The 15200-nt window shown below is 52.8% G+C and overlaps 1 protein-coding gene across 1 annotated transcript in view; it reads right to left on the bottom strand.

Moving 5' to 3' along the window:
* The window catches only part of DMBT1 (deleted in malignant brain tumors 1), a 57376-nt gene extending 45019 nt beyond the window's left edge, over positions 1 to 12357 (bottom strand). Inside the window, 7 exon segments of the mRNA XM_045854000.1 lie at positions 304 to 354; positions 2374 to 2418; positions 3627 to 3938; positions 6275 to 6304; positions 7744 to 7803; positions 8189 to 8254; positions 12293 to 12357. Of these exon segments, the coding sequence (XP_045709956.1) occupies positions 304 to 354; positions 2374 to 2418; positions 3627 to 3938; positions 6275 to 6304; positions 7744 to 7803; positions 8189 to 8254; positions 12293 to 12350 (622 nt within the window). The 5' untranslated portion in view covers positions 12351 to 12357.
* Positions 12358 to 15200: the final 2843 nt, after the last annotated feature.

The following is a 15200-nucleotide window of genomic DNA, read 5'->3' as shown; positions in this document are numbered from 1 at the left end:
CAGCTGCTGGCCTGGCCTCGCAGTCCTGTGTCAGCGGGAATGACTAGCCGGGCCTAGAACATGCACACCCATTCATGGAAGGGGGTCTCTGCTGCAACTCTGCCCAGGATCTCGCTAGAGTTGGAATTCCATGTCACTATGTCACACGTAGGACCTGTCCACACACACTGTTTCTTTGCAGCCCCTCCACAGAGACAAAGATATCAACCTCCCACTTGCAACCTCTTTCCATCACAGTCCATCCCACCCTTGAATCACGAGCAGAGGCAGAGCCCCTGGGGCAGGGGTGACAGGAATACGTACCTGAGTCTGTGCTTCCTGGTGCCCAGGGTGTGGAAGTGGTTGACCATGTGTCTACAAGTGACAACAGAGAGAAAGGTCACAGTTAGGGGTCACCAATAGGGGTCACCTTCTGTTTGTCAGGACCAGTGTCATGGCTGAGACAGGGCACCACAGCCTTCACAGACAGCCCTGGAATTAGCAGAGGAGGACCCTAAGGACTGGGTTACTGGAGAAGCCAGTGATCTCGCCCGGAGATGTGATGACGGCAGATCTCGGTAGCAGGTTCCATACTTTCTCCTTGCTGGTGCCACTGTCCCCAAAGCTCTCCCCAAGGGCCTTTCTAGCTCACCAGCGTTTATTCATTGGCCTCCTGCTATCTTACACCTGAGCCTGCCCCGTCCCACCCGTTGTGGAGTTCACAAGGAGCTCTGTGCTCCCGGGTCCGTTCCGCAGCGTCACGTTCTGGCAGAGCCACAAGCACCGTGCTAAGCAGAGAACAGAGCTTCCTATGCACCCCCACATCTGTCAAAGGGGTTCGCCTCAGGGCTTCGCCCCAGGAGGACCGGACTGCCATCATGGAGGTGGACTCTGAGTAAGAACATGGTGCCCCGATCCCTTCCAACACCCTGGGGACAATTCTGATAGAACGCCGGGGTCCTGTATGGAACAAGCTCCTTTTTTCACCCAGAGCAGGTGACATAACCTCTTGGGTGCCTGCTTATCTTGTTGCATTGGCTAGCTTCTTTAATACAATGTTGAATCATTGCAGGGTGTTGAAGGGTATACTTGTTTGGTTTGTACTTTAAAATAAATGCTTCTAATGTTCATCCATTAAGTAAGATTCTAGCTTTAAGCCTTTGATTTTCAAATTGTTTCTAGGAGCCCTGGTGCTTGTGCAAGGCCCCAGCAAGAGCCTACTTGGTGCTGGGACCTGGAGAGAAGGTGACCTGAGAGCTGCTGTTAACCCACTGCCACCAGAGCCCTTGTTTTTTGTCTGAATTGTCATCTGTGGGGCTGCTACGTGCGGTCTTTTTGGAGGTAGAAGAAGTGTGACTCCCCCACCCCCAGCCCCACCCTCTCTGCAGGCTCTGACAGCTCTAGATGAGTCCTGTCCACTGTCCTGTGACATAGGCAGATGGCCAAACCCCTCCAGCCCCTCATAGGCCCTCCTGGCTAGGCATGTGGTACCAAAGGGCTTGTCAGTCTTGGCTGGTATTCCTAATACACTGCAGCATTCTCAGGAGAAATCATTATAGAGTGAAGGGGCTCTTCTGTTACAGCTGCTGCATATAAGAATTTTGGGCAGAGTTGTGGCTAACTTAGGACACAGCCAGTCTCATCCTCAGCTCTAGTGATGTCTATGTCCTTAATCAGAGGGAACAGAAAGAGAAGGAAAAGTCAGACCTCGCTCCACGGGCCTTAGGGACAGAAATGCCTGATGCATGTGCCAGTAGGATTCCCAGCTGATCCATGCTGGGTCCTGACTGGGGCTTCGGTCAGAGTTTCTAGGGTCAAAGTTTCCCATGGAAAACGGGCAGTGACTTTCCTTCTCAAGGCCCAGGCTGCCAGGACCTCAGGCTCCATGGAGTGCACCTCCCAGCGCTCCCCCTAGAGGCCCTGCAGAGGGATGCATGGGACCTCTGCTGTCCACAGGGTAAAGGACCATGCTCCTTCTATACTGAGATGAACCGAGGTGCCCTGGTATGGGCTCAGGAGAGGGCACAGGCAAGGACGCTGCTCAGCAAGCTGCCTCTCCAGACCCTGCAGCCAGAAACCCAGCACGTCAGCCTGGCCAGGAGGCAGCAAGCTTGGCAAGGACCACAGGAGTGGGCACTGAGCGTGGACAACAGGACCCCTGAAGACAGGACACCTAGCTCCACCTTGGAGCTCCTTGGGGACACCTGGCAGGTTGATTCCTCCTGCATCTCATGCATATGGTCCACTCAAAGGATACCCATTCAGGCCTGAGGCCTTATTCAGAGGATCCCCTTGGGAGCTGAACACCCCCATCTCTCACACCTTCTGTCCCTCCCCTGGATCAGGGTGCAGTGGGGTAAAGAACCCATAGGGATCCCATGTAACAAACATTACCTTCTACAGTCGTCGTCTGGGGTCCCTCAGTGGAAAGCACAGAAGCTACAGAGTGGAGAGAACAAGAGGTCATTTGATGCTAGCCCTCATTTGAGGAGGGCTGGCCTTCCACTGCCTCAGCCCTGAAACAGGTGCTGGAGGCAGAGATCAAGAAGCCTGCCCACTGCTAAATGGCTGTGATTCCTCCTTGTGAAGCAGAACTCTTCTCTCTGCCCCTTTTCCAGCCTCCTTTCAATGCTGGGAATCCACTAGGGACATCCCTTGCCCCGGTCACCATCCCTCCCCTCCTGAGCTCCCACAGTCTGCAACCACAAAATCCCCCAGTTGATTAACATCCCCATGGCCACAAGGCTGGACATCAAACACCAACTGCCTGTTTCTGCAGCTCCCACACACCCTCAAATGACAAATATCCACCATCACTGAGAGATTCCTCAGAAGGTGGCCCCAACTGGAAGAAAGGCCATTTCTCATGATGCATCCCCACATGGTGAAAAAACCCTCCCCAGAGTGACCACTCCAGGGACCACACTCTCCCGGGGAAGCCATTCTCATGATGTGGTCGGATCATCGGGGTCACATCCTGTGTGTGGTGGCATGTGCACACACCAGGCCACATAGCAAATGCCAGAGGTTGCTCTAAAGATGACAGTTTACTAGAAGCTCGCCTCTGGGGGACACATGGTGGGCAGTCTCCAAAGAGGGCTCTTTGGGGTTAACAGTTCCCAGCACTCTGTGAGCAGGTGACTGGTGTTTGCTAGCTCAGACAAGAGACAGCTTTCCTTTTCCACTGAAGGTGTAAATGTCTTTGCTTGTCACTTAATCCTCAGTAAAGAGAACAGATTACTGACTCCTCGGTTTGATTCCTTGTCCCCCACCTTGAAAGGGAGGAGAAAAGGCCACTTGAGAAGGTGTTTGCTCATTGTGGGACAGAGACAGTCATGACGCTGCCCATCGGAATGAGCCCATGGGGTGATTGCATCAGCCAGCTCTGGAGGGGCTGAGATTGAAACCCACCCCCACCACCTCCCAGCTTTAGGACTTCAGCCAAGTCACTTGCCCTCTCTGAGCCCCCATTTCTTTAGCTGTGAAAAGGGAACCCAATACCTGCCCTCTAACATCAGAGAAGACATGACTTAGAGTAGAGCAGGTAAGCGGGAAAGCATCCCAGTATGCACCATGATGCTGGGGACCACAGGAGCCGCTGTCCCCACACTAGCACAGGTGACAGTGCAAGGCGATGTCTGCACTACCTGAGCACACGACTCCCGCGTCTTCCCTGTGTCTACATTCGTGGCGGTTCCAGCCACCGTTGGGGCAGCTGGACAGGGAGGACTCCCGTCCTGAGCAGTCCACCGTGCCCAAGAGGATGTTCCCGGAGCCCTGGCCAAAGAAGGCCTCCCCTGGGGCCGACACCGCTTGGCCACAGCCAAGCTGCCGACAGACGACCTCCGCGTCCTGGATGTCCCAGTTGTCGTCACACACGGTCCCCCAGGAGCCTTGGTACAGGAGCTCCACCCGGCCCTGACACCGGTCACTTCCATTCACCAGTCGCACAGGCAAACCTGCGTGGACACAATGGGGAACAACTGCGCTCACTCTCAGCCTCACTGGCTGTCACCACCCAGCCCTCCGTGTCCTCCTCTCTCTCCTTCACGGAGCACGGCCCCTTCTCCTTCATCGATTCTTCTCCTCTTTGGGAACCTGACAGTGCTGCTCCCCCAAGTTCGGTCTCAAACCCCTGAGGAGCTTTGCAGTGAGAGCCCCAAATCCAGCTCCCCAGCGCTGATCCACCTGATGACCCCAGCCCCAGACTCTACCATGGGTGTCCAACCTTTCAGCGTCTCTGGGCCACACTGGAAGAAGAGGAGTTGTCTTGGGCCGCACATTAAATACACAGACACTAACAAAAACTGATGAGCAAAATACGGCTTTAAGTAAATTTACAATTTTGTGTTGGGCTGCATTTATAGCCATCCTTGGCCACGTATGGACTGTGGCTGTGGGTTGGACACCCCTGCCGACATTTCAGTGGCCTCCTGGGTACCCCACCGCACCCCCAGACTCAACACAGTGTCCCTCCTCCACCTGAGTCGAAGGGGTCGCCATGCTCCACAACAACTGTGCTGGAAGTGTGGGTGTCATACTTGACTCCTCCCTTTCTTCACCTCTTATATTCAACTCATGGCCAAGGTCATTTTTTCTGTTAACCCCCCCACCTTTGTGCTAGGTTAGATCTTCCTTCTGGGGAGCCTGGCCTCCTCCAGCAGACCCCCAGTGGACCTCCCTGCAGCTCCCCTCCTTTCTCCAAGCCATGCACATTCATCAATTCAACTGGGATTTACGGGGTGCCCACTCTGTGCTCACCCCTGTGCTAATGAGAGTCATCTGACTCACCCAGGCTGCCTCAGGTCTTATCCCGACAATGTACAGCCAGGTTCAGGTCACTGCTCAGAATTCCTCAGTGTATTCTACTCCCATGTGGGTCAAGTCCAAAGTGGCATCTGTCCAAGAGTGGGCCTCCAGATACCTTTCAAGCCTTCTGTGAGGGCCTTAGAGATTCACACCGTAAAGATGAATCTCACCATAAAGATGAGGTTGGGTGGGAGTTTGTAGGTGCCCCGTTCCTGCCTGACATGGACCTGCTAACCCTGACACAGACTGTACAAGGGAAGCAGGCACGAGTCCCAAGAGATCCAGCCCAGCATCCCAACTGCAGGAGCCTAGTGCTGGGTGTGGCTTGTCAATGCTTAGTGCGAGGCTAGGAGAGTTTTGTGGTCCGGGAGTGACCAGAGAGGTTGGAACGGGGTGGAAGGTAGGGGCAGGTGGTTGCTGTGGTTGCTGTTAAGGGGAGGGGTCAGGGAAGGGATAAGGAGAGGCCAACGAGGCTGTGTCTAGGGAATTCCCAGGGTGCACCGTGGGCCTCCCCACCCTTCTTGCTGCCCCTTTCTGGTCACTCCTTTGAAGGGTTCCTGCAAAGGAGCTGTCAGTCTCCCAGCCTCAGCTAGCCCCTTGCTGGGCATCAGTCACCAGGAAACGGCCCCTCAAGCAGTCCCCCCACCCCGGCCACTTCCAGACCATCGGGGCATGCTCCAAAAGGGTGGGGACTGGCCTCAACAGAGCCAGGAACTCAATGGCAGGGTCAGCTGTCCCAAACGAGCGCAGCATGGACCCTGACCCATCAGATTTGATGCAAAGGGTACACATGCTCACTGAAGAGAATGAAGAGAGAAGGACGCATTTAGTAAGAATCATGGGCAGAAGCAAAGGCGTCTGTCCTGGACTCAAACCTCTGCCTAGCCACTTACCCACCCCATGACCTTAAACATGTAACTATGGACAAGTTACCTAATGACACCCTGTTTTACCCATCTGCAAAGTGGAGGTAATGGTACTACATACCCCCTCAAGTGTTGTTAGAATGCTTTCGTGATAACAGGACTTACTGTGTGTATTACTTGGGCACGTACTATGTGCCAGGCAGTATTCCAAATGCTTTTCTATATAGTACCTGAGAGGGTGTATGAAGACAATTTTGTGCAGAGTACACAGCAAGCTCCTGGTACCTGTTAGCTGTCTTCAAGATAGCTTCATTAACTGCGACAGCAGACACTGACCCCCACCCCCATCTCTGCCGACATCAAACTAAAGGCAATCTCCTGCAATGAGTGACCGAGAGGCAGAGTGAAGGAGGAAAAATGACAGGTGGGACACGCCTAAGGTCTCGGGCACTCCGTGACCTCTCCCTCCCCACCCCCACATTCTAAAGGGCTGGCAGGCACTGGCTGTGTCTAAGACGACATCAGCCTCAACTAGCCACCGGCCGCAGCAGCGGAACTGGCGGACCCAGGCAGTGAGCAATACCCTGGGAATACAAGGTTTATTTAGAAAAGGGTCTTACCATAGTCTGTAGTCCGGGCGGTCCACTGACCTAGAAAGAAACCAATTGCTTCTTAGAAAGGAGGTTCTGCCTTTTATAGATGATCTACAGACATTGGCTTGAGCTTCACCTCCAGTTCCACCAGGGGGCGCTGTGGTTTCAACCTTGGGTTTGTGTGTCCCGTGTTCGTGCTCAAGTGTTTGGGGGTCTGCAATACTAAATGACAATGTGTTGGATATGGGATGTGCAGTTATGTTGGATGTAATAAAGGACATGTCTCTCTGCCAGGCCCCCTAATGCTACAGTTGACAGGCTCGGGAGGTTATCTGCGCTCAGAGAGCAGGGCTGGGCAGGAGGAGGCAGAACACACTGGGGTTCAGGGTTCCAGGGTCCCCAGGCAGCGGACTGCACCTTCCAGTCTGAAATGCAGTCGAGTCAGCAGTGGGAACAGCCCCTCAGAGGCCCCCTCAAACGGTAAGTGTCTTGATTTCAGATATCCTGGTCCGTCTCGTCATACCCCGAGAAATTTTAACGCTGCCTTGAAGAACACCGACATCTAGAGCCCCCTGTCCCCAGGTCCCTGGGGCACCGGGCATGACAGCATTAAGCAATGTGCAACCTGGCACAGCCACCCCTGCGCCCTGACAATGGCCACCTCCTTCCACCAGTCTCCAGGCCCAGTCCAGAGGGAGGCACAGAGACGGCCCTGTCTGTCCGTTCCGAGGGACAAGGTGTCAGGCCCCCGTGTGAGGTGGAGAGCCCTTTGCAGTGACTGGGGATTCAGAAAAGACAGAGCAATGAAACCCGATTCCTCAGCATGTTTTAGGGTCTCGACGTAACAAGCTAAACTTTCCTGCGTCTTCAGTGGAGTTTGGCCAGCCTTGTGTTTGGGGGGCACCTTTGTAGCAAAGTCACTTTCGGGACCCATTGACGCCTCTGGCCTAAGCTCTCAAGTCCAGTTCCGATCCTGAACAGCTAGCTGTGCCCGTGGCACACCCCTGCCCCCGTCCGGGGGGCGTGCCCAGCGTGGGCACCGTGGCGGGACTGCTCCCCACTTGGCAATCAGAGCGATATTCCGGGGCCAACGTGGGAGCTTCTAAGATGCCTATGTCCCTGCCCCTCAAAATTCCTCACTGCAGCCTCTCTTCTCCCTCACACACAGCCAAGGGTGTTGATTTTTAAAGCTTAATCATGGCAGGTGATTTTGAGGTTCCCCTAACATGGGAACCTCATATCATGTGCAAGAGTTTTATGTGTATGACCTCAGCTTATCCCCAAAACAGGCCTGTGGGGACACTGCAGCTCAGGGAGGTGAACCAAGGCCACCTGATTGCTAAGTGACAGGGAGAGGCAGCTTCTCTTAACCATTCCACTGTTCTGCCTCCTGCGACCTATTTTTGTAACATGTGGACGATGTGGTCCAAATTGTGGCCTGCACTTCTGCACAGGCTGGCAGGGGTATAACCAGAGAGGAACTGTTGAGAAGTTACCACTTGACGCATCGGCTGAAGCAGAGGCATTCGACGCTTCCCAAAGACGTGTAAAGAAAACTAGAAAGGAAGAGAAAAAATAAGTGATTATACCAGAGAGCCCTAGATGGGTGCGACTGTCCCCACCTGCCTCTGCTTCCCCGTTGACCAGCTAGAACCCCTGCTGGACACCCCGTGGGGCAGTGTGGTGGGGAGGGGGGCAGAGATCGGAGGGGGAAAAGGTGTAGCTAGGCAGAGGCTAGCTAGCACGGAGACCCGGGCTGTGCTCCGGTCAGCGTGGGACGCCTAGAGGACGAGGCTGCAGGCCCAGGTGGACCCCGTCAGAGGACGTCCATCCTGTCCTACGTCTCAGACCCGGCAGGACTCTCTGCAGCAGTCCCCCACCCCGAGTCCCGGTGGGTGGCCCTGGCTCCCACAACCACACAGGCCCCGAGTGTAGAGTTACCAGTTGACACGTGTGTCTTTCCAAAAGTGGTTTCCGAGCTGTCTTCTCTTGTCGGTGTTACAAAAACTACAAAGCAAAGGAGGGCACATGAGAACGCCTCTAAAAGCAAGCATTAAATCTGACCCCTGGCTGGTCGGTGCAGGGGTGGGGGGACCCTTGGATCGTTAGTGGGGCCTGTCATGTTATGTTTGATTATTTATTCTAATCCTCACCCAAGGATGTGTTTATTGATTTTAGAGAGAGAGAGATCGATGTGTGAGAGATATATCAATCAGCGTCTTCCTGTACACGCCCTGACCAGGGATCGAACCTGCAACCCAAGGCTGGGCCTATCACATTGTTAATTCCCTCAGCGACTAGGGGCTGATCTCTGACTGCACACACGAGGCGCCCGGCTGAAGGTTGGGGGGAAAGGAGGGACCGGCCAGGGCGAGTAAGGCTGCGTGCTCTGGAGCTCGGAGACTCCGGCAGCCAGACTGGGAATCCAGTGCGGACCCTGCAGGGGAGGCCCCTCCAGCCAGGAGTGGGCGAATCCAAGCACATTTGTGTGTTTTCAGCTAAAACGAAATATTTAAAATGTGTATGTATCCTATCTGAGACAACATTTTTTGAGTAACCAACCCACTGGCTGTCCCAGTCCCATTAGAAAAGAGTTCTGCCCTGGCTGGCGTAGCTCAGTGGACTGAGCGCGGGCTGCAAACCAAAGTGTCGCAGGTTCGATTCCCAGTCAGGGCACATGCCTGCGTTGCAGGCCATGACCCCCAGCAACCGCACATTCATGTTTCTCTCTCTCTCTCTTTCTCCCTCCCTTCCCTCTCTAAAAATAAATAAATAAAATCTTAAAAAAAAAAAAAAAGAAAAGAGATATTAGGGCAATGGTTCTCGAAGTGGGTTCCATGAAGCAGTAGCATCAGCCAGGCCCCGGAACTTGTCAAAAACGTAAGTTCTCAGCCACCCCCCTCACCCCGCGGCTGGAGGCAGTGCCCAACCACGTGCACTTCAATCACACCCCAGATACGGGGGGTGGGCGGGGGGGGAGATGCGCACTAGCGTTTGGAAACTGCTGCCCTGAAGCAAATGTAAGGACACGGACCAGCGATTTCAGAGGAGCAGTAAGGAACAATTCATCCAGCAACCGCTCACCGAGCACCTCCTGGATGCTAGACTCCAGCGCGATGCCACCTTCGGAAATTTGCTCCTGTGCTCAGGGGCCCAGGGAAGCGGTCAGAGGTCAGGGCGCTAGAGGCTCTGAGGGAGAAGAACCCCGGAGTCTAGCAGAGGCACACGTGCTTTCCTGGCCTGTGCCAGGAAGGCCAAGCAGGGCGAGCCGGCAGGAGGGAAGACATGGGTGGGCTGACAGGAGCCCGGGGGAAGGAGAGACACTGTGAATAAGCTGCCCCTTGAAAACAGCCTCGTAAGGAGAAGACTGCAGACACTAAAGGAAGCTTCTCTGCCGTCTCCCGGCAGGTGAAGAAGTGCCTCCTGCGACCTGACGTCATGCACATTAAAGACATCCTCACAGTGCCCCTGCGTTAGACTTTCCCCTTCTCTTGAAGGCATCAGTGACCACCAAACTCCAAACCCTAAACCCTTGAAAAAATGTGGTGAGGGGACGTGCAGGATTAACAATTTGATAGGAATTCGTTGGTGAGCAATTACTACTTTCTCATTTTGCAAAACATTGACCTTGACGAAATGGGACTGGTGGAAGCTAAAAGTGTTTTGGGGGCAGCTCCACAGAGCTAGGGAAAGGGTGCAGAGCCAATGTGGCACCCCCACACCCCCTCAGCTTCCCCAGCATCCCTAGTGTCAGCGTCTCGCCTGGCCGTGATGCCTTCGCCCCGACGACCGCACCAACGTTGGCACCTTCCGGTCAACTAAACTCCAGGGTTTCATTTCTATTTCACCAGTATTTTCTCTTTCTGTCCTAGAGTCCAGTCCAAGATGCCACCTTGCAAGTGGGGAGTTGTGTGAAGATAAAACTTCGGGAAATGCCCAGGAGGCTAACACTGGACGGTTCCTAGGCAGTGTCAGTGAGCCGGACACTGCACTGCAGGGGTGACCTCCTGTCCCTGTGAGGTTGGGACACAACACCGTTTACAGATGAGCACACTGAGGCTTGCTGAGGCCCCGCAGCTGGTGAACGGCAGAGCAAAGGCATGGCGAGGAGCAGTGGGGCTCCCGGGGCCCCTCCGCCCGGCCCACATCTGATGCACTCACTGTTCTCTAGAGTCTGAGCAGAGACCACAGTGCAGGGCCTGTGCTGTGGGCCGTCTAGCCCAGGGCCCCCCGCCCCACCCTGCCCAGGGCCCAGTGCTGAGCTAATGGCTACAGTTCATCTCTGAGGCTCTCTGCAAAGAACAGCAAGAGTTAATGGGCTGAAACTGCTACCCAAATGCCAGTGGACCTTCTCCAGGTTGGAATGCTGGCCCGGCTGCTCACCAGCTACTGACCTGGGACAAGCCACATAGCCCTTCTGAGCCTCAGTTTCCTCTTCTGCGATGTGGAAATAAAGAGACCTAAGTTTGGGGTTGTTAGCAGACTTTAGACAAGAGAATATGGGTGTATTGTCTATCTGGGTGCCTGGTGCAAGGTGAGTGCACTGCAGAGGGTTAAGTCCACCTCTGGACTGCAAACACAAACACGCGTGTGCACATGAGTGCGTGTCTGTGTGCACAGCACACAAAACTTCACGGTAAAACCACAGGCTGCCTCCATTCAAGAGCACTGCTGCCTTACGCCCCTTCGTGGATGAGGACGGGGCAACCCTCTCCCTGTCCTTTAGGGCCTGACATACATCCCGTGTCCCTTCCCAGACTCAGTGCAAATCCAGGGATGAACTTGGTACTAATAAATGTAGAGCTAAGAACACTGCCTCCGGTTTCAAATATTTTCATGGAAACACCACCTCCAGCCCCAGACTGCCCAGAGCCAGCACCCACTAAGGTCCCCTGGACAAGAGGGAAGGTGACGTCCTCCAGCCGGCCTGCTGGTGTCACCATGTGCTGCACACACATCACACCGTGCAGCCGGCTCCCCATCACCAGGGCCCCCAAGGACTGGGTTTGGGTCCTGCTTTCATGAAGGCAATTCCCCCAATGAACCTTCATCTTCAGAGCATCACCTTCAGAAAACTAGGGTGGGAGGGAGAGTTCCAGAAGTTATCTGAAAACTAGGAAGCTTTGCCCTGTTTTCTGAAATTCATGAATATAGCAAAAAGGGATATCAAGAAGTGTGGATAGTGGAAGAGAAGAAAGTTGGTAAAAATGAATGAAGGGAGGGAGGGAGGGAGGACAGAAAGAAGGAGGAAAGCAAAGGAAAACAGAAGGAAGAAACAGAGGGAAAGAGAGAAAAAGAGAGGAAAGGAAGGAGGGAGAGACAAGGATGCCAAGTAGATGAGAGAGTAACTGAGACCGAGAGGCAGGGAGAGAGATAACAGGTAAGATGGCTAATCGCCCAGTTCACTGAGTTTCTCCACAAAATGACACTAACGGTCCCCATGATTTGCCCATGACTCTTTCACGTACATTTTACACCTTGACACTCTAAGAACACAAAGATATGCTGAGCTACCAAGTTCAAGTCACTTATCCACAGCAGGGAGCAACAGACACACTCAGAACTTTGGTGATCTTGTCTGTGCTCTGGATCCACTTTTGCTCAGAAAATTATGAAGCCAGAATCTCCTGCAGAAAGAAGTCACATAACGAATATTGACAGGGTCCGTCTTTCCTGCCTGTTTGTTTCCACAGGACCCAAACTTATGGCAAACTTTCAGGGCCTCCTAATACTACACATTCACCTCAGGAATTTTCTAAGACCAGTCGGTGGGTGGATTGTTGAACTGAGTGACTCACTGAAAACACTGACTTAGTGATGGCCTTGTCCCACCACAGCCATTGCACTTTGCAGCCCGAAACAGAGCGGAAAGAGCCATTCTTTTACATACTTGCAACGACAACTATCAGCAAAGAACTGCCTCCTCCTTGATATAAAAATCCCCTCAAAAACGAAAGTCTAGCACCCAGAAAGAAGCAGATATAATTTGCCATGACTTGGAGTGGCAGGAGTGAAATTAAAAAATATAGCAATTACATATAATACCTGAAGATAGAACTTGACCAAATAGGCACATTTGAAGGATGACTCTGGAGATCCCCATTTTGCTGGGTTCTTCTCACTTTGAATAAAAACCCCTTGGTATTTATAGATTCCTAGCTGAAAGGAGGTGTGTCTCCTATTCCTATCGCTGCCATAAATCAATAGTAAGGAAGAGAGGGACCTTGCTAACAGTCAACAGCTAATCTGTGGGAACAATTTAGGTGTGTTATTGATTTGCTGTATGAATAACCTGGCAACTCTCCAACTGCAAAAGCACTGACATTCTTTAGACAATTTCCAACTTCCTTCTAGGTGAGCCTCCAAGGTTCTCAAATGCTCCCTGAATATAGGTTTCATTTTACTCCTGGAGAATCTGAATTCACTGGTGGGAAGTTGGCCCCAAGGGTTGGGTCAGAGCAGGATGTGGGCTGCTGGGCAAATACAGGACCTGGTGCCAAGGGGGAAGCCTCTCTTTGGGCTCAGTTGTCCTGGCAGAGCACCCTCTCCTTGGCCCCCAGCCTTGGATAAAGAAAGGTGGCCTTCGTGCAGACACAGCTACTGAGTAGAAGGCAGTGGGATGAGACCATGGAGTCTGTGGGCCCATGCTACCCTGAGCCACAACTCCTGGATGCCACCCTAATTCCATAGCCCAGGAGCTGAGACACATGGGGCCTCAGACTCAACCACCTCCACCCACTTCACAGGGTTTAATATCTTGCTCTTGGCATTCACACTGCAGAAGGCTTGGAGCATGGCAGACCCACAACACCAGCCCTGATCTCTCCCTGCCTTGCACACAATCCCTCTCTTTGGTTTTGTTTTGTACTTATCACTTTGCCCTTTGAGACCCCAGTCTTGACCACTGGACTCTAGTGAAGCCCCTACCATCTACCAAGAAGGTTGCCTGTCATTTATTTTTATCAAAATGCCTTCGGTGGTTGGTGACTCTTGGTTAGGAGCATATGGCTCTGCAGGACCTGCTTCTGCTGTGCTAGCCTGGATGAGCGATGTTGTGAGGTCCTGAGGCTATCAGGTGCCACCTGGGCTTCCTTACCATGAGCTGAGAATTCAGTCTCCTAGTGCTTCTTTCTGGAAGGATACCATGAGCCCAGGCTTCAATCAGGCCCCAATCAGGTTTAGGACAGAACACCTACATTTGGTTTCATCCAGATGAAATGCATTCACCCTTGGATTTCTTTTCTAATCCTACAGCTCTTCCTCTAGTTCCCAATTCCCCCTCCCCCCTTGATGAGAATGGGCACTTTTCCAGGATGGGCTCATTGTTTTTCACTCTTCTCCTGTCAGTCCAACAGTTGGTAAGTGTCAGGTGACAAGATACACATGTGCCAGGGAATGCCCCAGACCAGACAATGTGATGCATTCCTCCTGGGCGATGATTGGTTCCTGGAATGCCGGCCTGAGAGTGATTATGGAGCCAGGTCTGGGATCATCAGAAACAGAGAGCTGTGATAGATTAGTCATGTCTGCCTTGAGCACAACATAGAGAAGTGCTATAGGAATACTAAATATCTGTGTGGTGGAGAAGGGTACACTGTGTCCTCTCCCCTACAGAAACCACTGCCTGGGCTGAGAGACAGACCTGCATGGTGACAACTATAACAGGGGGTAGTAAGTATTAATACAAGTTACTGTGGGAACAGACAGAAAAACACCCAAATCTGATGGCAGGGTCAATACTTCAGAGAAGGCAACTCCTTACGCCGAGTCCTGGAACGTAAACAGGAGTCATTTGCAACCAAGCATGGGAAGACTGGATGAGAAACAGGAATGACTCTCCAGGACAGTGAGAACAGAGGCACAGAGGGACTCTGCCAGGGGACCATGGAGGCAGCCCCTTTGATAGCTCAGCTCAGACCAGGAACATCCTGGCTGAAGAGTTATGTGCCATTCCCCCACCTGCATGACTTCCTCATTTTTGTCTTTTTGGTCAGCCTGACCTTCTCCCTGTGGTTAGCAGTACAGATTCTAAGACAACAAGGGCCTTTGAGATTTTTTTCAGAAGACACCAAAGAGAAGGAAGTGGAGGGAATCCACCTGTCATTTCAAAGCTGCCTAGGGATGTGCTCCAGGTGGGAAACAGGTGATGTCACTGGAGCAGGGACGTCTTAGATGTGAAGGAAGAACACGATGGGGCCACGGGCCACCTGAGCCCAACCTGTCCCAAGGTGGTTTACGAAAGAGGTCTTCCTCTGGTGTGGAGATGGGAGTTCTGGGGGGACCCACCCCTCTAGCAGCATCAGCTCCCTCCCAGAAGGCCCACCTCTTCCCTGCCTTGGGCTAGAAGCATCTGTGTCAACAGCATGTCTAGGTGGAAGAACAGAGCGACTGGGCTCCATTGACAACAGAAACTGCCATTAGCAACAACAGGAAACAACCACCAGAGGGGCTGGAAGCCTCCTGACTCACCAAAAGCTGAAAAGCTGAGTTCTCACATGGGGTCTGGACTTTGAAGTTGTGTCCATTATGAAGAAATAAATTTGAGTCCTGGCCAAGATGAAGCTGTGGGTAGATACACTTTGTCTCTTCACACAACCAAAAGAAGGACAACAACAATTTTAAAAATAAAAATCAGCCAGAACTGCTAGAAAATTGAACTGCATGGAAGTCCAGCAACCAAGGAGCTAAAGAAGAAATATTCATCTAGACTGGTAGGAGGGTTGGAGATGGGCAGCCGGGGTTGAGAGCAGTGCAGCAAGTTGGTGGCTGGCAGGCCAGGTGGTCCCACATTTGCGTGCAGATAAACTGGGAGGAATAACTGGGGAGTGAGACAGACCACGCAACCCAGGGTTCCAGCATAGGAAAGCAAAACCTCAAAACCTCTGGTGGCAAAAATCTGTGGGGGTTGCAGCGGCAGAAGAAACTCCCAGCCTCACAGAAGAGTTTGTTGGAG

The sequence above is a fragment of the Phyllostomus hastatus genome, unplaced genomic scaffold (genome assembly GCF_019186645.2).
Source record: "Phyllostomus hastatus isolate PE091 unplaced genomic scaffold, TTU_PhHast_1.1 phas_scaffold_1066, whole genome shotgun sequence".
Taxonomy (NCBI): domain Eukaryota; kingdom Metazoa; phylum Chordata; class Mammalia; order Chiroptera; family Phyllostomidae; genus Phyllostomus; species Phyllostomus hastatus.
The sequence above is the reverse complement of the archived record's forward strand: the minus strand, read 5'-3'. Positions and strand labels throughout refer to the sequence as shown.